Source organism: Schistocerca cancellata, chromosome 1 (assembly GCF_023864275.1).
Source record: "Schistocerca cancellata isolate TAMUIC-IGC-003103 chromosome 1, iqSchCanc2.1, whole genome shotgun sequence".
Classification (NCBI taxonomy): domain Eukaryota; kingdom Metazoa; phylum Arthropoda; class Insecta; order Orthoptera; family Acrididae; genus Schistocerca; species Schistocerca cancellata.
In genome coordinates this window covers 910,825,311-910,852,777 of record NC_064626.1, presented here as the reverse complement: position 1 = coordinate 910,852,777, position 27,467 = coordinate 910,825,311, and the positions used below count along the sequence as shown (strand labels likewise).

Below are 27,467 nucleotides of genomic sequence, written 5' to 3'. Positions count from 1 at the left end.
GGACAGGAGTATGTAGAGGAACTATAGTTAAAGTTTGAAAGAATATGTGACCATGCATTGGAGGGTTCAGTAGATATGTACCTAGTAGAAAAGTTCACCTCCATGTTATACAGTCACTGTAAAAAAAACTTCTAAAGAGACAGAGACTACTGCATAATTGATGTAAAACAAAAGTAGATAGAGATATGCTGAAAGTAATATATGTAACTGTCAAGATGCTTACACAGGAAACTTCAATGACTGTTATAGCAGAACATTACCAAAAGATATGTCACAAAACCCAAAGAAATTCTGGTCATATGTGGAGCTTGTTAATGGGACCAAAGTTAGTATCCAGACATTTATGGCTAGCCTAGAAACAGAAAATGAAGGTAGTAATGCAAAGCAGAAATAGTTAACTGTTTTCAAATTTTCCATTAGAAAGGAACACACAGGAGTATAGCCCCAGTTTAATTCTCGTACCACTGCAGAGATAAGTGCAATAGATGTCAATGGCATTGAGAAACAGCTGATATTGTTAAAATTGAACAAAGCTCCCAAGCTTCTATGCCAGAATTGTGTCTGTGTCAAACTCCCTTTTATCCATAAGACACTGAATATCCCTTGACTAAAAAACTGTGCCTAGTAGTTGAAAGAAAGCACATGTCACACGTTTACAAGGAGGCCAGCAAAAGTATTCCCCCAAAGAACTACCCAATATCATTAATATCAAGTTGTGGAATTTTAGAACATATCCTGAGCTAAGTTTAATGTAGTTGAATAGGCCAACCTCCTCTGACATACACCATGGATTCCAGAAACATCATTTGTGTGAAACCCAACTAGTACCTTTCTCCCACGCCATCCTTGAAAGCCTTGGTCAATTCAATCAGATAACAGTGTTTCTTGATTTCTGAAAGGTATTTGACTAGGTACCACATATAAGCTTATCGAAAATGCTATTATACAGAATATTAAGCAAAGTTTATGAGTGGATTGAGTATTTTTTGGTGGGTAGGACACATTATCGTGGATGGAGAACCATCAACAGATGTAGAAGTAATTTGGGGAGTGCCCCAGTGAAGTGTGTTACGCTAATGATATTGCGGACAGTTTTTAACAGATGTTGCAGTTATGCATACTGAAATATTCGATTAGATTAGATATATTTTTTGCTTCAGCAGATCTGTAGTGTGAAAATCCTCAAGGATGTAAGAACATGTCAGAATACTGGATGTGGGAACATCTCAAATTTATACAGTCTACAGTAGTATTTGACAAGAAATGAATACACAATGAATATGTGCAAAGGAAAACAGATATCCTAATGTACCTTCCACAGACCGCAAATGAAATGGCTCTCTTGAGTGTGGAATAAGTCAGAAAACTGAAAAGTATTTCTGTTTAAAAGTTAATAGCAAAACTGTCACAAGACATGTAAATGTTTGGTATATATAGAGGCGTATATGATAATTCTTTGACTATTGTAACCATTCATCATGAAATACAAATATCATTTTCCAACATTTATGTATGCTGACCACATTACTGTGTTGAGAAGTGAGATTATACTCAGGACTCAGATTGTTTCATGGTATTAGTACTAAAAAACACACACACACACACACACACACACACACACACACACACACACACACGTCATTTGGTTCAATTACGAAATTAAGCAATAGTGTAGGAGTAGTGGGCTCCTCTTAAACATTTTATGCCTACTGGCAAGTTACTGAAGAAGTGGATAAAAAAAGAAAGGCTGTACTAATATTCAGTCAGATCCTCAAAATTTTAGAGCGGTGCAAAGCTTGGTAACTTGCTATAAATACTCATAAATATAAAATTGTACGTCTCACAAAAACGAAAGAAATGTATCTTATGACTCCAATGAGTCACAGTTGAAATAAGTCAACTCATTCAATATGTATCTGAGTGTAACAATTTATAGCGATGTGAAACGGAACAACTGTGGTTAATTTGTAGAATACCAAGGCAATGCAGTTAATCTACAAAGGATATTTGTCACTTGTGCACCTTTTCTAGATAAAGTGTGTAGGATTCTTACCAGATAGGGGTAACAGGACATACTGAACGTGTAGAAAGGCCATACAAGTGGTCACAGGTTGCACCCATGGGACATCATGCGGGTGCTGAAAGTACTGAACTGAAGGGCTTATGAAGATAGTTGCAAACTATCCCATGAAAGCCAACATAGAGAAATTTGTAGAACCAAGTAATCTATAAATATACTACACCTGCCTACACAACACCCCCATAGGAAATGTAAAGACAAGATTATACTAATTACAGCATGTGCAGAGGCGTTTAAGCAGTAATTCTTTTCACACTCCATATGTGAATGGAATGGGAAAAAGCCCTAATGACTTATGTCTGTTTCTGTGGTACTACACAATCAGATTCCAGTAAACCCTGTATTTGCATTTTCATTGTATGACATATACATTTGGAACAGTTATTTCATGCAAATGCAGCCAAGTTCACAGTAATCCCCCTAAATATGTGTTTTGCAAAGTTTCTTTAGTCACTAACGACAAATGCTGATGTGGCTCCTTCGAAAACAGCAGCTTGTGATCCATGTGTTAATGACTATTCTAGATGTGGGAACATCTCAAATTTATGCAGTCTACAGCAGTATTTGACAAGAAATGAGGTTACTGTTAATGAATTGAACTCTTGTAGTTGTCGATATTTTTGTTACTCGTAATGATGATGCATTGTCTTGGCACAGAGCTTATACACTAGTCTCCTGTTTGGGGTAGGCAGTTGCTGATTCACTGTAGATAAAAAATCAGGGATAGCTCTCTTAACAATTTGTACATATACAGCTAATTGCTACCTGACTTCGGAATGAAATTCCATATGATAAATATTTCATTCTTAAGAACCCTGTATTTCCTGTTGGTATGACAGTGTGTTGAAAATTGGGCTCTTGGAATTGTTATACTCTGTTTTTGATTAAAAAGTAACAAAAGTAACCGAATGACGGCATATAGTTGTATAATTTTGTGGTAGTTAACAAAAGTTTGCAAGTTGTACATGTGGATATGAGGAAGTCATATCTCATCACATAGTGTTATCTGTGAAATGATTCTGCATTACCGTTAATGCACATCCCTTCACTGAAGAGGAAACACACCCAGTACATGCAACTGAGGAAGGCTATTGAGTAAATAATTTCTTTTTTTAATACAGTTCTTTTACCGTTGCAAAGGCCAGTTGCAAGAGGCAAACTGCCTGCTATTTTCCTAAAAGTTGGCAATAACTATATGTTTTTGCACAGACTAAGTTTTGTAAAACTGTTCCTGTAGTCCCTCAAAGTGAGTGTGTTTTCACTTCACTGTTGTGTTTGTCATCTTTGCATTGTGAGCATTGACGCTTATGTATTGGGCCTAGCTCACTGCCAAAGAGGTCAGGCCACCTGGTGGTCCGTCGTCTGTGCTGCTGGTTTCCCAGGCTTGAATTTAGCTGATTGTCAGACTGCCTGATGCTTCATAGAACCATCGGGCAGTCTGTTTTATGCAATCCATTATCATGGTGATGCCTGATTCCACATGCAAGGCCCTGGTCGGGTAGTCTCACCGTAAGCGCAAGGCAAGCCATAGTTCTCTCCCTTGCAGCACACGATGTGTACGTCAGCTGTGTTCCCCCACACTGCAGACACGTATTCTAGCACTGGTTGGATCAGTGCCAGATATAGCATAATTCCATAGTGTGGAGGAAGCGTTGATTCTGGATTTAATAGGGAGTAAAGTACCTTCAGATGTGAGTGACCGTTCCCCCATGCCTCATAGATATGTGGCTTTGAGGTCAGATGCCTATCAAGAGTTACCCCTAGATACTTAGCCATGTGAGACCAGGGGATAGGGCCTCCCATGATTCGCAACAGCTGAAGGTCCATGGGCACTCTACATTGTGTTATTACGACCGACTGACTTTTAGTGGCATTGAACTTAAGGCGCCGTTTCGTAGCTCAGACTCCCAGAATACCGCACACTTCCTGTAAGTGGTGGTGAACGACATCAGTCCTTCAGGAATGCGCCTGGAGTGCGGTGTCGTCTGCGTATAATGCTAGTGATACCCTATCTGTGTGTGGTACATCAGCCATATACACGAAGTACAGCAGGAGGCCAACCCCTGCGGTACTCCTACACGTATCGGCCCATTAGTTGAGATGCCATCTTTGGCATGAACATGAGAAGTCCAGTCATGGAGATGTGATGTGATGAGTCTCAGTAGTTGGTGTTGCATGCTATGACTGTGCCAGAAGCTGAACTGCTCAGTGGGGATCAGCCCCTTCCTGTTTACATGCTCCATGAGTTGTTTGATGTAAATTCTTTCGAATACTTTATCCAGAGCAGGGAGCAGAGTTATTGGCCTACAGTTTAGAGGAAGCCTAACATCTTTGCCTTGTTTGGTAATGGCAACCACCACTGTGTGTTTCCATGCAGAGAGATAGTTGCCAGTGCGCATAACGTAATTGAAGGCATTTGGGATAGGCTGCAGTGCATCAGGTAGGAGATGTTTCAGCATAAGGGCTTCCACCTTGTCGCAGATGCAGGTCTTCCTCATATTTAGGGAGCAAAGTTGGCTGTCAGTTTACTTCTCAGTGACGGGTTCATTGGCATCATGTGCATTTTCTGCAAGGAAAATATGCAGCCGTTGTAAAATTTGTGTGTGCTCTTCATCTAGATCATCCTCTATCCGAATGTAGTTTCTCGCAAAGTAATCAGCCAACATATTGGCCTTGGCATAGGGCTTGCAGACAATCCCTCTGCCGTCTTGCAGAGGAGGAAGATTGTTCGCCTTCCTTAGGATTTATTTATTTATTTATTTTTTTTTTTTTTTTTTGGTTAGTCGCCAGGCAGAGCCATCTTTAATGCAAAGCATGGCTATTTTGTGTGCCCAGTCGCAATTTCGATGGGTTTCCACAGCCACCCTTATTTTGTGGGGCAACTGGTTTAGGTGGCATTTTGGTGGAGGGTGGCATGTAATTTGCCATTCATGGAAAAGCCTATTCGTATCTGAAATGACCTGCAATATTTCAGGAGGGAGCAGGCGTGATCTGTCAAGAGGCCTTAGTGTGGCACGTCTACAGCCCGGTGAGTGTCCACTGTAAGCTGTCACACTGTCTCGTCTGTCCCGACAATATCCAGATCTGGGATGGCAGCAAGAGTGTCCTCTCTAAACTGTTCCCAATTTACCCTCTCTAGTTGCCGATGTCGTTTTGGTGGCTCCACACTGTCGTGGCTCCTCTGTGTCGAAAATGACTGGCAGATGGTCCGATGAGAGAGCCACTCGACTTGTGGTGCAATGTCGAGCGCGTCAGGATGGTTCTGTGCATTGTTTGGGTAGTGCGTTGGGTTGTATGGCCCTAAAACTACTGCCTTGTGCTGCTGAACTATGCTTAGTAAATTGCGAACATTATTGTTCGCTACTCTGAAGTACCAATCAGCGTGTTTTGCATTAAAATTTCATGCAGTAAAAAGTTTATCGCAAAGCGACAGTAATGTTTCAAAATCTTTTGATTCTTGTGGTCTTCTAGGTGGCCGATAAACTGAGATGGATGTAATGTGATCGGACATTGTTTCTACCGCAGTAGCTGTGGCCTCAGTTGTTGCTAGTTGGGGGAGCTGTACAACATAGTGTTTGGGTGAGGTCTTAATGTAGATGGCAGTACCACCTCCAGCTGTAAGCCTGTCAGTGTGGTGGCAAATGAAATTTGCCACCCACGTGTGGCTGGCAGATTTTAGGAAGGTTTCCTGGATGAGGCAGATGTCAATTGCCTCATCACGAAGGAACTGATGGAACTCTCCTTCCTGGAGACATATGCTGTATGCATTCCATGTGCATACAGTTAGGCCACAAACCGTATTATGCATGGTGCGCCTGTGTTGCCTGTTGATGGTAGGCCGCAAGTGGCGTTTGCACTGCCGTCGCAAGGAGCGTGGGAAGAGTCTGGAGCAATTCTTTGATGGTTTTTAGAAGAGATCAGAGCTCATCTCTTAAATCATTGTGGTTTGCACCAGTTTCCTCATTTGCAGAGGTATTTATGTTTCGCAGGTGTCTATCATGGCTTGTTTGGCAGCCGGCCACTCCCTATTCGGTCTGCAACCACTTGTGACTTCAGAAGTGAAGAAGGCAGCTGGATGTTCCCTATTCAGTCCGCGCCCACTAACGACTTCCTTAGCGGAGATTTGTGCGACTTTCATTCCAGCCCACTGGCCAGCGTGATTCACGTCGGCGTGCGTGCCATGACCGTTTGCGTGCTTTTTCATACGTGGCTGTTCTGGTACAGCTGGAGGAGGGTGTGCAGCAGCCTTTTCCCTCCTTACATTACTAAAACTAAGCCCAGGAGTGACTCGTCTGGCTGGAGTGTTATTGGCGCTCTGCTTAGCATCGGCCTTTTGGAAAGGGTCATATCCGCATGCTAGCACTGGGGCATTTCCTCTGGCTTTGCTTTGCACTCATAGCTCTCATGCGGCCCATTGCATTTCATGCTTTTGGGTGGCATAGTGCAGATGATTTAGACCGTAGCACCAAAAACATTGTGTCTTTTGACCCTTGTCACGAAACTTTTCTACCTGTATTTCAGTGATGTTTTTCAGCTGGTATACTTTCCTGTTTTCTATATTGTCAATCAAGATAACCACAAACAGTGGATTCTGTTTATTTGTGTGTGGTTTCTGACGCAGAAACTTAATTCTTCCAGCTCCTCTTTGAGTTGGGCTGGATCCATTTGTAAAGGTAGTTAGCAGAACACTACCTTGAGCAGTTTGAGAGGCTCAGACGAGTGGGTTTAGTATGGTAGACCTTGGGCCTTAGCCACACACATAACTGCATCGTAGTCCTCTTGTGATTTCACAGTGATCTTATTAGTATCGCGGCCTGCTGTCCTAATCACCACAGAAGACTTAGGCTGGACTGCACTAGGTAAGAGCTGTTGAAAGTTCTTAAAAGCACTTGACCATTGTATAACAATGGGAGGAGGTGTGGCCATCTTTGGTCTACTTGGCTGTCCATTGTTATCATCAGATGGTGCATCAGTGAATGTGACATACCGGTTTGCAGTTGGCAGCAGCTGTGCCTGTGTGGGTGCAGCTGCCCTGGCAGTGTGCTTTCTGTTCGGCAGTTGGTAGCCGTCCTCAGTGGAGAGGTTGTCCTTGGCTGCCTTCATGCCTACAGCAAAGGACTTCTTCTTTGTGTGTACCTTAGGGGGCACCTTGCTTTTTGAAGTGGCAGGCTTCTTAATGGAGATTTCCTCAGAAAATGCCACAGGGGCTTCTTGGAGAGTGCGTTTGCGTCAGGTTGTGCCCTCGCAGTTGCGTCCACCTCCACCTCTGTCTGGTTCCTGGCCGGGATTAATCCTTTCAGGAACGCCAGACTTCCACAGACCACAGCTGTGGTTGCAGAAGCCTCTGAAGTGCCAGTGCAGCTAGTAACTGTGCCATTTGCAAAACAGGTGTCTCGTCCGTAACACAGCTTTTGCTAGCACTGACGGTGCAAGGGGCAGGTACCACTGGAAAACAGCCAGTGCACGTCAGTGGCCTCCCCCTACATCTAACACACATGCTATGGTGTTTGAGAGCAAGCCCCGCCCACCACTCGTGCTGATTTACGGACTGTGTTACCTGTGTGTACAACCGAAGCCGTGTCTGCTGGCATAGTGCTCCTCACATTGGCATCCATTACTCCCACTATAGACAAACAGTTTCTTACTTAGTGCAAATATAATATGTTATGGTACTAGACTTCTCGTGTACAGAGTGTGTAGCCAAAGATGAAAGCAATGTTAAGTGACAGAATACATCACAAAATCTTTTGGCAACGGAATCTTGAATCTTTGAATGTGTAGATGATTACTCCCAAAACTTAAGCAGTGACTATTTGTTCTCAGTCTAGCTCCTAGGCTCATTATTGCAGCTGCTGCATAATGTTCTCTTCTTATAGACTTATTTTGAGCACTGAATTAAGTGTTTGTTCGCACAATGTAAACTTTCACGGCTGGTATTGACATTGCTTAATACAAAATCCGTGTCACTTCAGGTAGGGGGCTACCTTCATAGGCTCAGATGTTACTGAATTTAGCATATGTTAAAATTCAGGAGTAAGTAGGTAACATGTATTTTTTTTTTTTGTTTTCTGCAAAAAATTTCTGCCCCAAGATACAGGCCTCCACAGATGACACTGCAAACACCATTTTGAAGATGCGAATTTTGGAAAATTTTTAAAATGTTGTATTTCTGTAACAGTTCTAGATATTTTGTTAGAGTTTTTTTTGTTTGAAATGTAGTTGCTTTATGATTACAATGGCATCCTCCATTTGGACATACCTGTCAGAATTCTTTTACTGCCACTTTTTTAATTTTTTTTTTTGTAATTTGCAGATTTTTTTTCCAAAAATCCCGATCCAGAAAAATTAGATTTTTTTCTGTTGATTATTATCTTGTAGTTCTATATTCTCACTAAGGGAGAGCTTCCTCTTTTTTGTTGGACAGGTTTTATTTTAAAAAATAATTTTTTTTTAACTTTCAGGGGTAATGTATGTCTTCACTGAAGTTGTTTCTTACTAATTTCTCTCTTACAATGTTTATTTCTATTGCCTTAGTTGCAGTTATTTCTTATCACTTTCTTTGTTGCAGTTTTTTTTTTTTTTTTACTTTCATTGTTGCAGATATTTTTTACACTTTGTTTTAGTTTCTTGGCAGTTTCCTTGTAATGGTTGTTCATTGCAGGTTTCTGTATTGTACTTGTTTGGTGCTAATTTGTTTACTGAAGAGGCTTCTAAGATATCTGAGACCGTCCAGTGAGTTCGTGTATTCATAAGGAATTTGCCACTTGGCACAGTTGCAGTGTGTTTTGTGACAAGCACTGTTTGAAATGTCTTCTGACTGCAGCCACAGGAGAGTGAAGTGTGCTGACTGTTTGCATATCCATAAAAGACTGATATATATATAAGACAAAAAAATAAAACACACTTTGTTCAAGTTGGGAATAAGTCTTCTCATTTGAAGACTCTTTCAAAGTGAAGATGTTTCCAGTGATGACTTTTTGTGTTCTAAATGTTTTGACAGAATAACAACAATGATAGTATCTGAACAAGGTGAAGCCTCCCATGGTGCAGATTTTGCATCAGTAGTGGAAGAATTACATACCCTGAATCAGTCAACTACAGAGGTAGGTGGATCATTCCACACTAAATGATCCAGCAAAATGAAATATAAAGCCCAAGGTTTTTGGATTTCCAAAATTTACGTGTGAAATGTACGCATAAAGATAAGAAAACATCCCAATCTATGGGGTTCTGAGTTGTAAAAATTTTATCTTATATTGAAGTCGAAACGAGTTTTATCTATTCAAAACATATAGAATGGCTTTTTTAAGATTCAAAATGGTTATAGTAGACGTTATGTAGAGGTTATATAGAAGTAAAAGGTTTTAAAACTATAATTTGGAAGATCAGCTACTTAAAACAGTAACTTATTAGTACATTTTTGCTATGCATTTTTAAATTGTGGCAAAGCTTTTACTGCAGTTGTAATTTTATTTATCTTTTTCGGTTTATTTAGCTGAAGTTAAAGCCAAGAAACATGCAACATTTTTGGAGTCATGAGGAGTGTGTTGAAGTTCAGACAAGGCAGTACTACTATGCAAGTATGCACATGAAAAATTCACCAGGCTGTCTGCTGTCTTCCGTCAAGACATGAAATTCAAGTCAGGACATGAAACCCACCTTCCCCCCACAGCCTGCCCGTACTGCAAGTCTGTCACTGTGCATTTGGCTCTGTTCAAGTTAACTGCCTAGTGTTTTGTGGTTAGTGACATTTTAAATCATTGTTATATAAAAACAGTTATAATTTTATTTTTGAAACTATTGTTTTGTGTGTGTGTGTGTGTGTGTGTGTGTGTGTGTGGTGTGTGTGTGTGTGTGTGTGTGTTGTGTTTCTTACCATGGAGATACGAGCAAGTTCAAGTAACGATGAAACTAATTTTAAGTGTTCAGTAGGTTCATTACTAAATTTTTATGTGAACATACTTCACTGACAAAAAACAAAGACATTTATTTATTTACGAAAAGTTGTTCTTGATAAATTCTTGTTTTAAAGATAAGTAACTATTTTGTGGTTTATAAAGGAGAACACTTTAAATTGTCATTCACTTATGTACAGCACTACACCATGCTTGGATAGGAAAACACCTGACTGACACACAGTAACTATTTCAGTATTATTGCACGGAACATGGAACATATATAAAAACACTTTGCATAACATATTACAAGACAAAGAAAATAATTAACACTTAACACTCCTCCTTAATAATTTTTCTTCTTAATTCTTGAAACACATTTACAGTCTGTGGCTTTGTGAGTATGTCAGCAAGTGGACTTGAACTGTCCACATGTTTCAGTTTGACAGTTGTTCCCGTGTGGTGTTGAACAAACTTTTGTGAAATTTCAATGTGTTTCTTGCCTCTTGTTATTTTTCCTTCATAAGTATTCTTCAACATTCGTATTGCAGCTTATTGTTTATTCAAGCCTGAAATTGTAAGTTTTTGTCCAAGGTGTCATATCAAACATATATCATCGATTGAAGAGACAGCAGCTTGGTATTCTGCTTCAGCAGTTGAAGTTGCCACAAGACGTTGCTTTCGAGCATACCATACAATGGGCCCTTCTCGTATGATAAGACTCCACTGGTGGAGCATCTGGTTGCAATATCACCACCATAATCAGAATCAGTACAAGCAAGCAATGTTGAGCCTCCATCAAATAATATGCCATACTTCATAGTTCCTTTTAGGTACCGAAAAATTCATTTCACCATTTTCCAGTGACTAACCATTGTTTTATTATTGAATCTGTTTAAGTAATTAACAGCAAAACTAATATCCGGACATGATATTGTTGCAAGCCACAGTCTCAGGACTGAAGACCACAACAACAACAACAACAACAATTTTCATGACATTAATTTGCTGATTGATGCTATTTCTGACTGTTTACTGATATGCAATGAGTCATTGATGTGTTTGTGTGCTCCTTTTTAAAATAACAGATGAATAATTACATATCCAGTTTTGTACGTGGGTTTATCTGAGCAAGCTTTTAGATTTGTCCTGGGCCCATAACCTCTTGATAAATTCTTGTTTTAAAGATAAGTATCTATTTTGTGGTAGATAAAGGAGAACACTTCAATACATCATTCACTTATGTACAGCACTACAGCATGCTTGGATAAGAAAACAACTGATGGACACAGAGTAACTATTTCAGAATTATTGCATGGAACATGGAATATATATAAAAACACCTTGCATAACATATTACAAGACACAGAAAATAATTAACACTTAACAGTTGTCTAAAGAAGAAGTAGAAATTTTAGTTTGGCATACTAATAAGCAGTACAGTGAAACAGATGATATTTGTTCCCATCATTTGTGTTATTTTTGAAAGTATTTCGAAAAGAACCAAAACTCCTGTTGTGATCCATTTAAGAAACATTCTTTAACAAAGAAGAAAGAGTTGAGGGTAATTACTCTGTAAAAAGCAAAATATTTTAAGGAAAATAAGAACATTATTTTAGTGCCAGGAAAGCTGTTGTGCAGTAAATGTGAAAACTGTTGAATGAGGCAATACCTACTTTAGATCATGAAGATATTGCTCTGTTTGAAAGTGACGAAGCAAATGAGAGTGAATTAACCAATGCAAAAAGAGTAGTAGAAAGAGAAAAGTTGAACGATACTCTTTTAGGGTTGGATGCGACACCACTTAAACTTCAGTCGTTATCTACCCAAGCGAAGAAAAAATTTGCTAAAAAGAAGTTTAAAAAGGCAAAAGACAAGGTTAAAAAAAGTTGTCATTTGTTTTGAAAGTACAAGAATCCAACGACTCAATTGAGTCTGACAGTACAACTCAAAGTAATGAATTGAAGACAAAATCTGAGGATCTCGATCATTTAATGGGTGCTATAAAGGAAAAACTCAAGACAAACTTAACCAAACGGGAAAAAATACAAATATTAACAATCACTCCAAAGTCTCGGTCTTGCAGAAAAGCAGCAGAGAAATATAATGTAGCAGAATATTTAGCGTGGAAAGCCAGAATGCTTGCAAATGAGAAAGGTATTTTGGATTTGACAGAACCCAAACAACAAACCCTTCCCCAAGAAACAATAGACACTGTCCAACTGTTTTATGAAGATTATGAATTTTTTTACATGTTGTCAGGTGCTAAAGACAAAGTTAGTATAAAAAAAATTCTTACAAGCAGAAAAGAATTCTCTTATGCAACTTAGAGGAACTATTTATTGCGTTTAAAGAAAAACACCCAAATATTAAAATCGAATTTTCCAAATTTTGCTCCTTGAGACCGAAATGCTGTGTGCTTGCTGGTTTACTTGGAATTACAGTGTGTGTGGTTGCTTGCACCACCAAAACGTTGAGGTTTAGCAAATGCTCTGAACCAGCCTGATAAAGAATCACTACATACTGTGATGGACAAATTGGTTTGTGATAGACAAAACAGAAACTGTATGTCAAGACATTGTGATGTGTGTCTGAAAACAAGCTACTTATAAGAGAAATACTAGAAGATTACGATGAGGATGAAGACATTAAATTTTTGCAGTGGGTTTCAAGTGATGGCAGAATGACTTTACAAACAACGCTACTACCTTGCAAGGAGTTTACTGATTTTACTATAAAAAAAATTGAGTCTCTGATACCTCATTCTTACATCATAAAAACTCAAAACTCTTACTACATGAAACAGAAAAAAGAAAATTTGGCATTTAATGAGGTTTTAGTTCTTATGGATTTTGCAGAAAACTATAACTTCATTCTGCCAAATGAACTGCAATCCTACTACTGAGGCCACTTGAGCTGCTCAGTTCATCCAGTGGTGATTTTTTCTAAAAAATGAAGATTCCACCACAAAAGAAACATCGTTGTGTTTCATTTCAGATGATCAAAAACATGGTGTACCATTTGTTTATTCAGTACAAGAAAAAACCATAGATGTCATAAAGCAAAACTTTCCTGACGTTGACCAGATTGAGTATTTTACAGATGGTTGCAGTGCTCAGTATATAAAACTTTAAAAGCATGGTAAATTTATGTTTTCATTATAAAGATTTTGAGTTAAATGCAAGCTGGTCATTTCATTCTACAAGTCATGGTAAAACAACATGCAATGGGATCGGGGGCACAGTCAAGAGAACTGTTACCAAAAAAAAATTGCAGAGCAGTAGGCAAAGTTAGCAGATAATAAACACTGAACAAATGTACAATTTTTGCAAAAGTTTATTCTCAAAAATAGATTTTTTTTTCTTTTTAAAGGAGGAAGAAATTGAAATTAAAAGGGCAAAGCTTGAATCAGATTTCAAGTGGGTCAAACAATACTGGGTACAAGAAGTTTCCATTATTTTAAGCCAGCTTCTTGCGAAGAAATTACAGCCAAATGAGTGAGTTCAGACTTTGAAATTTTGTTAAAACAAAATATTTTTATGACTATTCAAACTATTAAAACTAACCTACATTTTTTTGTTGGATGCATTTATTAGCAAAACTGGTGGATAGGAATGGTTCTGGGTTTCAGTGAAGAAGAAGGGGACAATGACAATCTTTTTATGCACCCTCACAGACCAGCAGAAATTTTCTTCTGGCCTTAAAAAGAAGACAGATGTCCTGTTCCACCACCCATCTTCTATGTGTAATAGCTCCTCCAGAGGTAGCATCTCAGTTCGGCAGATCATATAAGATTAATGCTAATTCCCGAAAGGAAATCATCAAAACATGGAACAGTTTCAATGCTTTATTGTAAAAAAAACCCTTAGTGGATATTTAAATCTAATTATTGTACATACTGCTTCATATAAACTTAGTATAATACTACAACTGAATAATTACTAAACTTTAAAGTCACCAAAAACTCTTTATACAAAGGATTTGTTTGAAAACAAATAATTGCCATCTCATGTATTCAAATGTAAGTAAACCTATTTTGTAAAATTCTCAATGTATGTATCTTTTATTTTGAAATAATTGATACATAAAACTAGTAGTTTGACTGTTGTATTGACTTCAGATATTTAGTTATTGTATCAAACATGTATTTTACAAAGTAAATTACAAAATTTGACTTCAATTTGTTATAAAACTGTTACAGCTCAGAACCCCACCATTTTTTTTTACACCATTTGAAAGGTAATTTTATGTTGTGTTCAAAAATATATGACTATATTGGGTTATTTGAAGAGAGATTTCAGCTATTAATAATTTTTGATGCCTACACCACAATTTTGAAATTAACAATATTTTTAATTTCAGTACAGTTTTTCAACATGAAAGAACATTATAAATCGGAATTATGTAGATCTAGCAGTTCAAGTGTTTAATTTAGAACAAAACAGTGAAAATTTTGTGGCTCTAGCTTCAAAACTAATGATTTTGCTTCAAATTGTATAAAAGCATGCACGCTTCAGTTACGTCTTAATCGCCCTCAGAAAAATTTAAACAGTGATAACTCAGAAACTACTTGTTAGAATTGGATGAAACTTGAAATATTTTCTTTTCATTATGCATACAATTCAAATATAAATTTTCATAAACATCTGTGACAGGTGGGTATAGGGCCTTGGATGATTTGGCATGGAATGACCCAGATGTTAGTTCTGTTAAGAAACTGTGATCAGTGTAGTTGAGTCATAAGCTCTGTGCATCAAGAAAGTGCAGAAAAATTACTGAAGCTATGGATGAATACATTACAGCAAAACTGACCACACTCTTCAAATTGGAAATTCCATCTTCAGAAGAAAATGAACCAAAGCGCTCTTGCACCTCTTGCGAGGAATTTTTCACAAATATCAATTCAGCTGTTGCATACTGCGCATCCTACAGTGAAAAGGTGCAAGTTTTAACTATTATTCCAGAGACATTCTCAAAGAAAACAATATTGAACCATGTTCCATCAGTGTCAAAGTGCATGGTAGACAAATCAAGAAATGTGAGGTCTGTAAAAGGAGTCCTTGGAAGACCAGATCCCTATTGTGGCCATTCTATAGAAGCAGCTCAAGTTCAAATAGTACAGCCCTTTTATCTGGAAGATAAATGGGACTGTTCTCTCCAGAGTGGCAACAAGAAGACGCTATAACTGTAACAGTCGAAGATAAAAAAGTTTTGAAAGTGAAGAGCTACATGACTCGCAGTATTGAAGAAACTTTTGCAATTTATGAGAGCAACTATACAACTCCACATATTGGAAGATCAAAATTTATGCACTACGACCTAAGTGGATAGTTCCACACCCACCTGGAGATGTCTGTTTATGCGTGTGCTACGTGAATTTTGAACTTTGTGTGATAACTTTGAAGAACTTACTGGAGCACGTGACATATGACACCTTGGTTGGGCGTGTGAAGTCATTAGTGGTCTGTGACATAAAGCGAGAAACTTGTTTGTTTCAAGAATTTGGTGACTGTCCTGGAGAGGAAGGAATGTCTTTACAGATACTTGGCCTGGAAGAAATTACATATATGACATGGGAGGAAAATAAAGTAATTAAGAAAACTGTTGCCTTTGATAGTTTCGTGGACGAACTTGGTAAATAGTCAGTGAAAGCAGTAACACACCAGCATCTGAAGAAATTGCAACAACACCACATTGCAGAAGTGAAAAGGTGTGTACGGGCTGCAGGACTATGCATAGTGCTTCACTGTGATTTTGCTGAGAACTGGTCTGTAATTCTCCCACAAGAAGTACAAGGGTATCAGTGGAGTAATGATCAGAATACAGGAGTGACATATTTTCAAAACAAGACTACAAGTGTTGCAGTTATAAGTGATGACATAGGATATGACTCAGCACATGCTTTGCTAGCAGTGTGCAAAAGTCTTAAACTGCAAACAGGGGCAGAGAAGATCATCATTATTTCTGATGGTGCTCCTAGTCATTTTAACAATCATTACCAGCTGTTTGAATTGAGTAAGTCGCTTGTGCCAACTGACTGGGTATACAGTGCTACTGGTCACGGGAAGGAGCCTTGTGATGGCATAGGAGGCCTGCTGGAGCACCATGCTACGAAACAATTTTTCCAGGCCAAATATAGCTGCGATTCAGAATGCAGAGGATTTTACGAGAGTCATGAAATCTTACACATCCACAGCCCTTATTATTTTGTCCAAAGAGGAAATTGAAGATTCTGTGAGTAGAAAAAATAAGAATGGTCCAAAGAAACTACTCAACTTTTGGACTCAAAGTGATGGGCAAACTCATATTGCACACACCTTAAAGAGCAAGAAAGAAGAAATTTTGTTTGTTCGGCCAACACCTTGGAAACAGAAGGATAATATTCAGATTCACAACCAGAGAAAGGGGATGCTTGTGGCGTGTGTGTATTACTGTGACTGGTGGATGGCAGGGATTATAGACACCAGTTATGAGTTAAACGAAATTGTAGTGAACTTTATGCTACCACATGCATCAGTTGCTGAATATAGGTTTCCAGCTGAAGGACAGCAACAATGCCATCAGTGCTCACTTCCTGCTCACAATGTTTTGAAGATTATAAGTGCTCCAGTTCCTATTGGTTCAACAGGAAGGTATCACTCTATATCAAAGGAAGATACTGAAGCAGTGGAACAAATTTTTAGTTGAAACTTCCTGGCAGATTAAAACTGTGTGCCCGACCGAGACTCGAACTCGGGACCTTTGCCTGTGCTCTACCATCTGAGCTACTGAAGCACGACTCACGCCCGGTGTCACAGCTTTACTTCTTCCAGTATCTCGTCTTCTACCTTCCAAACTTTACAGAAGCTCTCCTGCAGACCTTGCAGAACTAGCATTCCTGAAAGAAAGGATACTGCGGAGACATGGCTTAACCACAGCCTGGGGGATGTTTCCATTCTGGAAATTTTTAGTTCATTGACTGGCTAATCTCAGTACAAAACAGAGTGCACAGAAGTTGTATAAATTGAAACCTTTAAGTATTTGGACCTTTCGCACACATTTTGGAACCATTTAAAATGCTTGAAAAATGAGTCTCTTACTCATCTTTCTAAACTAAAATTATGTTTAATAAGGCTAGGTTTTGAATTTTATGAGCCTATTATGTGATAATGACCTGTTCAACCTAAAAGTGGCAGATAAGTCTGAATGGAGGATTTCTTAGTAATCATAAAGCAATTATCTTTCAAATAATAATAATAAAACAACAGAATATCTAGAACTGTTCCAGAGAAACAGCATTTTAAAATTTTTTCCAAAATTTGCATCTTCAAAATGGTGTGTGCTATGTCATCTTTGGAGGGCTGTAGCTTGGTGTGGAAATTTTTTTGGTGAAAACAAAAAAAAAAATATGTGTTCCTTACTTAGCCCTTCATTGTAACACATGCTAAATTCAATAACATCTGAGACTATGAAGGTAAGATTTTCCTAGCCTGCCTGAATTGATATGGGCTATGCCTTAAAACTTTTCGGCTAACATGCTGTGATCAATGTACAAAACTTTCTTCGAACATTTTCTCTCTGACTGTACGTTATTTATGTTTGCAGTATTTTATACATTACGTATTCAACTCAAAAGCAATTTTTTTTTCAGTTATTTACATGTTATGAATTGAAAGTTTGCACGCTTTCTTAAAATGAAGCAGTCAGTCAAACCAGTTACGGTGGCACTCAGAGTTAGGCCTTTAACAGAAAGTGAGAGAACTCGTTCCATTGCGAGCATTATTAAGCAACCTAGCAATCCAAAGGTAAGTTACTCTTCTTTGTGGGGTTCAATCTAGATATGTTAGTGATGGTCATAGTGTAAATAAAATAAATTGGTCTTTCAGTATAAGATAACATCTCTGGCCTTCCAACTTGTCATAATAGAAATAACCTAGCCAATTATCAAAGTTCTTGGTGCTTGCAAGTTCTGTAAATGGCTCATTGTTTATCACACAGTTAATAAGTGTGCCCAATTCCTAATTTTTTGGATGTGCATATTGGTATTTACTGAAACTGGTAAAAATACATTTTGGAGCATCTTAAACTTCCACACTTTCTCACTGAATGCCTCAGAGACAAACAAATCAAGAAGTTACACATTTTAGCTATTTTTATGTACTAGTGACTTATTATTCTTGTCAGCTAATGTTTTACAGGAAATAAGTTTTTTTTTCTGTCCCAAAATATGGGTTTGTACATAATTCTTCTATAGACATTTGAGAGACTTTTGCGATTTAACTATCCTATTATAACTCTCTTGACTGGTATTATGCCATTTTACATACCTTCTTATATCAGGCTAATCTTTCCATATGTGGATACGTGTCTCGTATGGCTAGATATATGTACTCTAGTCATTGTCCTCGGTTGCTTTCTTTTCAGGCATTGTTGTTTCATGTGCCAAGTTGCTATGCCCCTATAGACTGTCCACCCTTTTGATAAGGGTTTTCAGAAGGTTTCTTTTATAACCTGTTGTGTGCTTTATGTTTGCATTTTGTACTTTTTTGGCTACAATTTATATGGAGTGTCTATGCTCTGAGTTGTGCATTGTGCAGATCAGATGTTGAGAATGCATGGCATGTTTGGATGGAAGCAGTCAGTGGTTGGGTACTATGAAGTAGCCAATGTCAAGCTATTAACAGAATGATTTAATTGGATAGATAAATTTAAAAAATCTACTCACCAAGCTGTGGCAGAACACACACATACAAGGTGATTATAATTGGCAAGCTTTCAGAGCCAGCAGCTCCTCCTTCAGGCAGGAGGGTTGGAGGGGAAGGACGAGGGGGTGAAGGAAAAGGACTGGAGAGGTGTAAGAAATGGGGAGAATTGTTAGGGGAGACTTACCGCGTGGGATGAGAAGGAAAGACTGATTGTTTGGGACTGCATCGGACAAGACTTGAAAACCTGAGAGCTTAAAGGTGGAAGACAGGCTAATATGCAAGACAGAGATTACAGCTAAAACATCGTGCACGAGTTCATAAGAGTGAAAAGGTAAGTGCATTGTATGTAACAGAGGTGGGACAGGGGACAGCAAAAAATAGACAAGTCAGAAAATGAAAGATGTAGGAAACTAAAATGGAGTGAAGAAAGAAGTAGTTACTGTGAATAAATGCTGAGATGGACGGGATTAACGTAAATTAAGGACAGGTGGGTGGTGAGAACCAAGGACATGTTGTAGTGCTAGTTCCCACCTGTGGAGTTCTAAGGAACTTTGTTGTGACTCGCCGATCTTTCAAAGTGCCGCCGCGCAGTTAAGCGCGTCCTCTACATGCGGCGCTGTCTGCCAGCCATGCAGCAACTGCGCCACCTAAGTGGCCAGCCAGCCTGCGGCCGCTAGACTTGGACTCAGTGCTGATTTGACTGTTACCATGTACACATGTCTTACTTTGTCTACTTGCTCTGTGACTGTCTTGTGTGTCTTTGAAATATATGTGTTCAACTTGACGTTATAACAAACTTGTGACTGGGGGAAGAATCCAGATGGCGTGTGGTGGTGAAAACAGGCACCGAGGTCACAACTGTCATGTTGTAAAGTATGCTCTGCAACGGGATATTGTGTGTTGCCCATATGCACCCTCAACCTATGCCCATTCATCCTAATTGATAATTTGGTGGTAGTCAACCAAGTGGGATGAATGGGCATAGGTAGAGGATGTATATTGGTAACACACAATGTCCCATTGCAGAGCATGCTCTACAACATTACAGTTGTGACCTCAGTGCCTGTTTCACCACACACGCCATCTGGATTCTTCCTCCAGACATCAGTATCTCAGAACTCTGCAGGTGGGAACTAGCACTACAACATGTTCTTGATTCTCGCCACCCACCTGGCCTTAATTTACATTAATTTTTTCCGTCTCAGTATTTATTCACAGTAACTATTCTTTTCTTCACTCTGTTTTAGTTTTCTACATCTTTCATTGCCTTACCCGTCTATTTTTCACTGCCCCCCTCTCACCTCTGTTACATACAATGCACTTAGCTTTTCACTCTTATTAACTCATGCATGATGTTTTAGCTGTAACGTCTGTCTTGCATATTAGCCTGTCTTTCACCTTTAAGCTTTCAGGTTTTCAAATCTTGTCCACTGCAGTCCCCAACAATTAATCTTTCCTTCTCATCATGTACGGTAAGTCTCCCCTGACCTGCGGTTCTGGGTGACTATCCTGAAATCTACCCCTTTTCCTAGACCTCTCCAGTCCGTTTCCTTCACCCCTCTTCCTTCCCCTTCAACCCTTTTGCCTGAAGAAGGAGCCACTGACTTTGAAAGCTTGCCTAATTATAATCTTCTTTTACGTGTGTGTTCTGCCACCGCTTGGTGAGTAGATTTTTTATTTATCCATCCATCCAATTAATTTACTTATTCAAAAACTGATTGTTTTTGTTATTATATTAACAGAGATGTCCATATGTAGGAAAATATGACTTGGTCTTTGTGTACGAACAGCCCTTCCTTCACTATCTGTGTTCCTCATATTAACGATTGTATTATGAAGGTATGTATAGTGATTTTTCTTACTTATTATGTTGAAACAGTTATCAAGACCATAGGAAATAGGTCATTCAGTGTCAAGTCTGTCAAGCAACCTTGCCCACCATCTCAGATTTGTTCTTCCTATAGAGACAAATACATAGCATTTTATCTCTGTTTTCATTTTATGGCATTTCAAAATTGGAGAATTTTGGCATTTTTTAAATATTGCATGGCACGAAACAACACTTGCTAACATTTTTAAAATAAATTAAAAAAGAGTATTATTATTTTTGTTTCTTATTTTGTTAATGAGAGAGAGAGAGAGAGAGAGAGAGAGAGAGAGAGAGAGAGAGAGAGAGAGAGGGGGGGGGAGAGAGAGAGAGGGGGGGGAGAGAGAGAGGGGGGGGAGAGAGAGAGAGGGGGGGGGGAGAGAGAGAGAGAGAGAGAGAGAGAGAGAGAGAGAGAGAGAGAGAGAAAGTCCATTGGGACTATGAGATGCACTCAATGTCTGTGATATTACTTTCAAAATGATGGAGCACAGCTGTCAGTCATCCTTTCCTTTCAGGCTTTATTAAAGCAAATCTAGATTTTGGATAGTGCATAGCCATTATCAGTGCACCATTTCATAGTTTCAATACACGTCCTAGTATGTCAGTCCCCTGTTGTCCAGGATTCTGTCTCAGTTCATTCTTCTTCTTCTTGTTTCGAACGGGCTTACTTTCAACCACACTTGTTCAATTGTTGGGCTTTGGTCTTTGTCCAGTACTGTCGCATCTGCTGCCGATGTAACTCCTTCCTTTCTTTTGTCCAGGGGCTACCTTTCCTTCGGGGGCTTTACCTGAAATCCTCGGGCTTCCTTCAGGGTACGTCTCACAGAGTGTCTGTTCTGTAGATCAGTTATTCCCAGTTCTTTAAGGATACAGGGTACTTTTCCAGCTCAATATTATGTAAAAATCAACACCTATTTCTTTCAGGCACTGTTTATAATGTATATGTTTTACAGATTTTTTATTGATGTCAAGTAATGCAGCACACTTTCTAAACAGATTAGAAGTATTTTGAATATTTTTGAACCTGCTTAGGTTTATTTAAAAAATTACAAAGAAATTGATGCAGTTTTATCCCAAAATGCTTCTTCAAATTGAGGTACCATTTAATTCAATGTTATACATTTGAAGGAGACCAGATTTTTACCAGATATGCATGACATGGTGGCTGAGGTACTAGACCTATTTAATTCCACCTATTATGTATATTACAAGGATAAAAAAATATCACATCTTAATTTTAATTTTGTAATTTTTTTCCTAATAAAAATGTTATTTTTTCTATAATTTAGCTGATTCTGCAATAAAGCTTAGGTCTACCACATAAGTATGGACTATTGCAAGTTACAGAAAAAAATTAGAGCAATGCTTTATAAACTTAAGGAAGTATTTGTACCTGAATTCTGAAAAATACAACTTGTGGGAAGTTGCGAATGAAGATATGACTCCAATTAAACTGTGCCTCAGAACATTTCTGAAGCATAGTCTTCATTATGCAGTATTTCTTTATCTTAAAGCTTCCTCTTGGCATTCCTTTTGCACTTCTTGCTTCTTTGGCAATTTGAAGAGCGAATCTTTCAGCTTCATGCACTTGTTGTCTGTTACATGCAAGCAATTGATCTTCCATATTAGAGCCACATTTTATGCCTAAATTTCTCAGGACTTCCAACTTTCCTATCACTCCATCATTGAAACTGCATCTAGTACACCAACTTTTAATGTAGTTAGTCCTACAAAAACATTCTTGGGTAATCTTTCCCATATGCAGCGGTTCAAACTTTCATTTGTATTCTGAGTGCCCCCATGAAGGCATTTACTAATCAAAACAGGGTCACTCAGGTCTCTAAGAAATTGGTTTTATTTAATTCATAACAGGTGCAGAAAGAGGATGTTTATGATGGTATATTTGACCACTTTTTTTTGTTTTTGGTAACCACACCAAGAATCTGCTCCTTTAGGGCAAAGTAAGTGGAAAGGTTGGTCATCTGTGGACAACTTATGAAAGTAGGTGGCCCATACAGCTTTTCTCATTGCTGCAACATCATTCAGAGGTGCATTTCGTCTAATGGCCAGTCCATAATAATTCTGAAGAAGGTCTGTTTGAGTTTCTGTCAATATGCCTCGGCCAGACAGAGATTTTCCATCAGATAGCAACCTTCCTTTCATTTCTCCTCGTAGCTTCCTCAATCTAGCACCCATACTCTTTTGCACATGTCCACAACACTCCAGTTTTGTTACCAAGGTATCACCACAAACATTGAACACATTAATTTTATTGAAAGCTTTAGAGTCCCCATGGCCTAGGTGCTTCGTATATCTAACGTTATAAATGGGCACCGACCTCTGAAATATTTGTAGAGCTCCATCAGACTCCATGCCTCCACTGTAACCATCATAATTCTTAGAACACTGATGTTCAATATGTCCTTCAGTGTTACCATGGCAGATGTGGCGGTACTTAGATAAGCACTCAACATCAACAACTTTTCCATTCTCCAGAGAAGTAGCACTTACAACACCATTCAAGGAACGATGTCCTCGACGTTGCCACGCCCCATCAAGTGCAACAGAAATGTCCCTGCTTCCACTAATATTTACAATTTCTTCTACTACATGTTTCATAGATGCTTTAGACACAACTGTCAAGACACCTAAAAGTGTTTTTATGTACTTGCTGAGCCTACTGGGACGAGGAGGAAGTTCTATCAAACCACAAAACGTTTGAGCAGCCTTTTTTCCTTTTCCCATTGCACACATTGCATACCCTAACGTCAAATTCACATCATATGAATTATGCACAATGTTCTAAGTCATTTTCGAGGTAGATTTATTGCAGGATCTACACAGAACAACTAATTTTGATGCTAAACCCTTCCTGTTACTTTGTTGTTCAGTTATTTCCAGACATTTTTTACATTTCGCCACTTCCTTTATCAAAGAAGATAAGATGCCCACATCAACAATAACAAATCTACTACAAACAATGTCATTGTTAACACAAAACTTTGAATCACCAGGAGGCATGCCATGTGGGAGTGTTTTCCCTGAAGAACTGATACATAGGTTACTTTCAGCACTGAGGCTTGCTTTGTTTGTGAGCTGGTTACCACGGAATTTTCCTGTTTTGAATTTCTTGGTGCGTGGCATAGTTTGTATTTATTGCACACTAAAGGCTATGTACTTCCACAAATATATGTAGCACTTGGGCAACAAACATTCAGCAACACATCAACAAACTGCTTCAGTGAAACAGAGTAAATTCTAGCAAAGATAATCATTGACAGACACTAGAAACCTGCACTGTTACTAACAAATACAATGTATCATACGTGTAATCGCAGGAAACAGAAAGTTCAGCGTTATTTTCGAAATAATACTGGTTTCTGTAACAGAAATAAAGGGGGAATGGTGGAATACGTGACTGTAACTTTAAAATTTGGTATATATAGGTCATTTTTCATTTGAAACCCTATAATGTATATATCAGTGTAATCAGGAAAGACTATAGAATTTAATAAAGTCATAAAAAATTTCGATTTTTCCACCATTTATAAGTACCCTGTATCCTCAATATCCTTTTCAGTTTCTGTCAGCCAAGTGGTGCGAACCTTCTTGTTTTGCCAGAAGGTGAACAGATGGTTGGTCAATCTGTTTGGAGACAATCTTGCAACATGGCTATAGAAAGCTATCCTCCTTTTTATTGCACAGTCAGAGAACCTCTTGATATGTTCGTAGAGCTCGGAGTTATGTCGCCTTCTGAATTCCCCATCTTCTTCTATCAGGTGTAGGATCTTCCTGATTATTCTCCTCTGTCTGACTTCCAATTTGTCCATCAGACCTCTCCGGTTCATGGCATACAGGGCTTCTGGTCATATAACTGATGTGTAGTGCTTAAGTTTCAGGTTGTGTGACATCCATTTTTTGTTGTAGGCGTTCATAGTCAGTCGATAGGCAGTTCCAACTTGTTGACTCTCATGGATAATGACATTTTTCCTGATAATTTGGATTCAATCCATGTCCCGAGATACTTAAACTTCTCAGCCCTTTTGATGTTTCGCTGGTCTAGTAACATCTCCCCGTTAGCTTCTTTGATGTTGGTGAAGAACTGTTTTCTTCAGTGACATTTGAAGACCCACTTTGGCTGCCTGTTTTCTGAGGCAGTTTACCTGCATTGTTGTCATTTCAAGAGAATCAGCAATCAGTACCATGTCATCTGCAAAAGCCAGGCAATTTACAATCAGTCCTTTGTTCTTACAGCCCAGATAGACACCAGTCTGAACACCCCAATTGGTCAGTTCCTTGCGCCATCTCTCACAACCTTTTCGAGGACACAGTCGAAGAGAAGTGAGGAGAGTCCATTCCCTTGTCCCACTCCATTTTTTATCTCAAAGCTTTCTGAGTTCTCACTTCTAAATTTGACCTTAAAATGGGTGTTGGTCAAGGTTTCTGTAATGAGTCTGTGGGTTTTGTTGTCTAGTCGTAGTTTCTGGAGTATTTTCTGAAGCGTTTATCTATCAACGGAGTTGTAGGCCTTCTTGAAATCAACAAAGGTGATGACCACTTTGTGGTTTCTCATCTTGGAGTGTGCCAGTACAGTTTTAAGGTTGGGGATCTGTCCAGCACAGGATCTGGTCTTCCTGAAGCCTCCCTGATATTCTCCCAGCTGACTATCCAGTTCGTCTTCTGCCCGTGTTAGTAACGCCTTGGAGAGAATCTTGTATGTTACCGGGACAAGAGAAATTCCATGGTAGTTGATCAGATCAGTAAAATCTCCCTTTTTGTGAAGCTGGTGGATCAGGGTCGTGTTCCAATCAGGCAGTAATTTCTCTTGTTTCCCTTGTATGTTACCGGGACAAGAGAAATTCCACGGTAGTTGATCAGATCAGTAAAATCTCCCTTTTTGTGAATCTGGTGGATCAGGGTCGTGTTCCAATCAGGCAGTAATTTCTCTTGTTTCCCAGATGTCCTGGATGATCTTGGTGAGCATGCCTACTTCATTGCTTCCAGCACATTTCCAGAGTTCAGCAATGAAGAGTCCCCTCCAGCTGCCTTGTTATTCTTTAGAAGCTGAATGATTTGTCCAACTTTTTCCAGTGAAGGAGGCAGTCCAGGTTTGGTGTGGTTCGTTTGCAATCGAAGTCTTCGCTCGGTGGATCACAGTTGAGTAGGTTTTTAAACTATGGAGCTAGTAGGTGGCAGTTGGCCTTGTTAAAAACCAGTTTGCTCTGCGAGTCTCTGAAGTGGAGGCTTGGCCGATTGTATTTTCTGAGTGTCTGTCTGAAGGCAATGTAGAAATCTCTGGAGTTATTCTTAGTGAAGCTCTCTTCGATTTGGGTTAATTGGTTTTGTGTGAAGGTCTGTTTGGTTCTTCGAATTATCTTAGCTGTAAGCCTTCTTTGTTCCAAAAAGTTCTCTCAATTTTTCTTGGCTTTCTAACAATTCCACTTCCCCCAGAGCGTCTTGTCTTTGGGCTATTGCATTGTTACAGTCTTCATTCCACCACAGATGCTTCCTACTTCTTGTGAGGGAGTCGAGTTCATTGGCCGTCTTTACAAGAGTCTCCCTCAGTTGGCCCCGGCTGTTGAAATCTGTACTGTTCAGTCTCTGGCTTACTTCTTGTCTGTTCTTAAGTCGCTCTATGTCAAATCTTACCAGCTTGGAGGTTCTGTGTACTCTAGTGTTTCTAGGCTGCAGTCTCATTTTGGTCTTTGAGAGGTAGTGGTCTTACTCCAGATTGACACTTCTTAATACCTTCACATTTTGTATTTCCTTTAGTGATTTTCTTGAAATGGCTACACGATCTATCCAGAATTCACCCAAGTTGGTGTTAGGAGAAATCCAAGTCTTCTGCTTCCTTGGCAGGTGTTTGAAGGCTGTACACTTCATGACCAACCCAAAAGTCCTACAAAGATCCACCAATCTTTCCCCATTGTGGTTGGTTTTCATATGTGCTGGATAGTTGCCCACTATATTTCTGTACTTTTTCTCTCTTCCCAGTTGACCATTGAAGTCAGCAAGCAGTATGATGGTGTTTGTCTCTCGAACTTTAGAGAGAATATATTCTAAGTCTTCCCAGAATTTGTCAGTTCTGTCTAGAGTGCATCCGTTGTCCTGGTTGGCTGGAGCATGTACGTTGACTACATTGTAGCCCTTCTTAGCACATTTGAGGGAGAGTATGGATACACGACTGCTTGGGGAGGTGAAGGCAATCACTGAATCCAGTATCTTGTAACTGATTATAAATCCTATACCTAAGTGGGGTACGTTCTTCATTACCCGTTGACCCACTTTTCCCTAGAGCATTCTGTATCCTTGGGACACGAAAGCATGATCATCCGTGAATCTGGTTTCCTCTACTGCTGTCAGTACTGTGTTGTGCTGTGTTGTGTTAGTGAATCGGTCAGATGTTCCATTTTACCCACTTTGTGCAGTGAATTAGCATTAAATGTTGCAAAGAAGCTTTGCCGTCTTGCTCTGAGTTTACGTCTGGTGAATTCAGGATGCTCCAACTCATCCTCAAAGTACGTTGGTGTGGACTCCCCAGAATCCAAAGGTCCGCTAATGTCACCTTGGGTGACGGTGGATTGGTTACCACCTGGGGTAGTGCATTCAGCGAAATTTCCCTCCATGCTCAGTTGAAGATTATTTTTTGTAGGAGAGTGGCAACCCACTGTCCAAGATATTGCCCAAGTTGTTAGCTTGAGAGGCTTATTATTTGGGGTTGTCACCCCTAGACAGATTGCCTTCACCATGGCTAAAGACCCCTGTCCACCCCACTCTTTACTTATGACAACAAGTGATGGTAGGAAAAAGGACAAGGCAGGTATAGGATGAGGATAGGTAAGTTGGGACAGATGGGCTGTTGTGGGACACACTTTGTATGTTTATTCAAGTTAAGACTTCATGAAAATTTTTCAGAATTACATTGACTATCACATAAATGT

At 39.1% G+C, this 27,467-nt stretch overlaps 1 protein-coding gene across 11 annotated transcripts in view; it reads left to right on the top strand.

Annotated features, from left to right (window-relative positions):
• The window catches only part of LOC126191122 (kinesin heavy chain-like), a 368,280-nt gene that overhangs the window by 3,136 nt on the left and 337,677 nt on the right, over positions 1 to 27,467 (top strand). For 6 of the 11 annotated variants that reach the window (XM_049931913.1, XM_049931897.1, XM_049931888.1 and 3 more), the window contains exons 2-3: positions 9,576 to 9,820; positions 17,606 to 17,759. In XM_049931913.1, coding sequence (XP_049787870.1) covers positions 17,649 to 17,759 — 111 coding nt within the window. In that variant the 5' untranslated portion in view covers positions 9,576 to 9,820; positions 17,606 to 17,648. Of the gene's footprint in view, positions 1 to 9,575; positions 9,821 to 13,347; positions 13,473 to 17,605; positions 17,760 to 27,467 lie in introns of all 11 variants that reach the window. The other 5 variants (XM_049931904.1, XM_049931954.1, XM_049931947.1 and 2 more) reach the window with 2 other exon arrangements.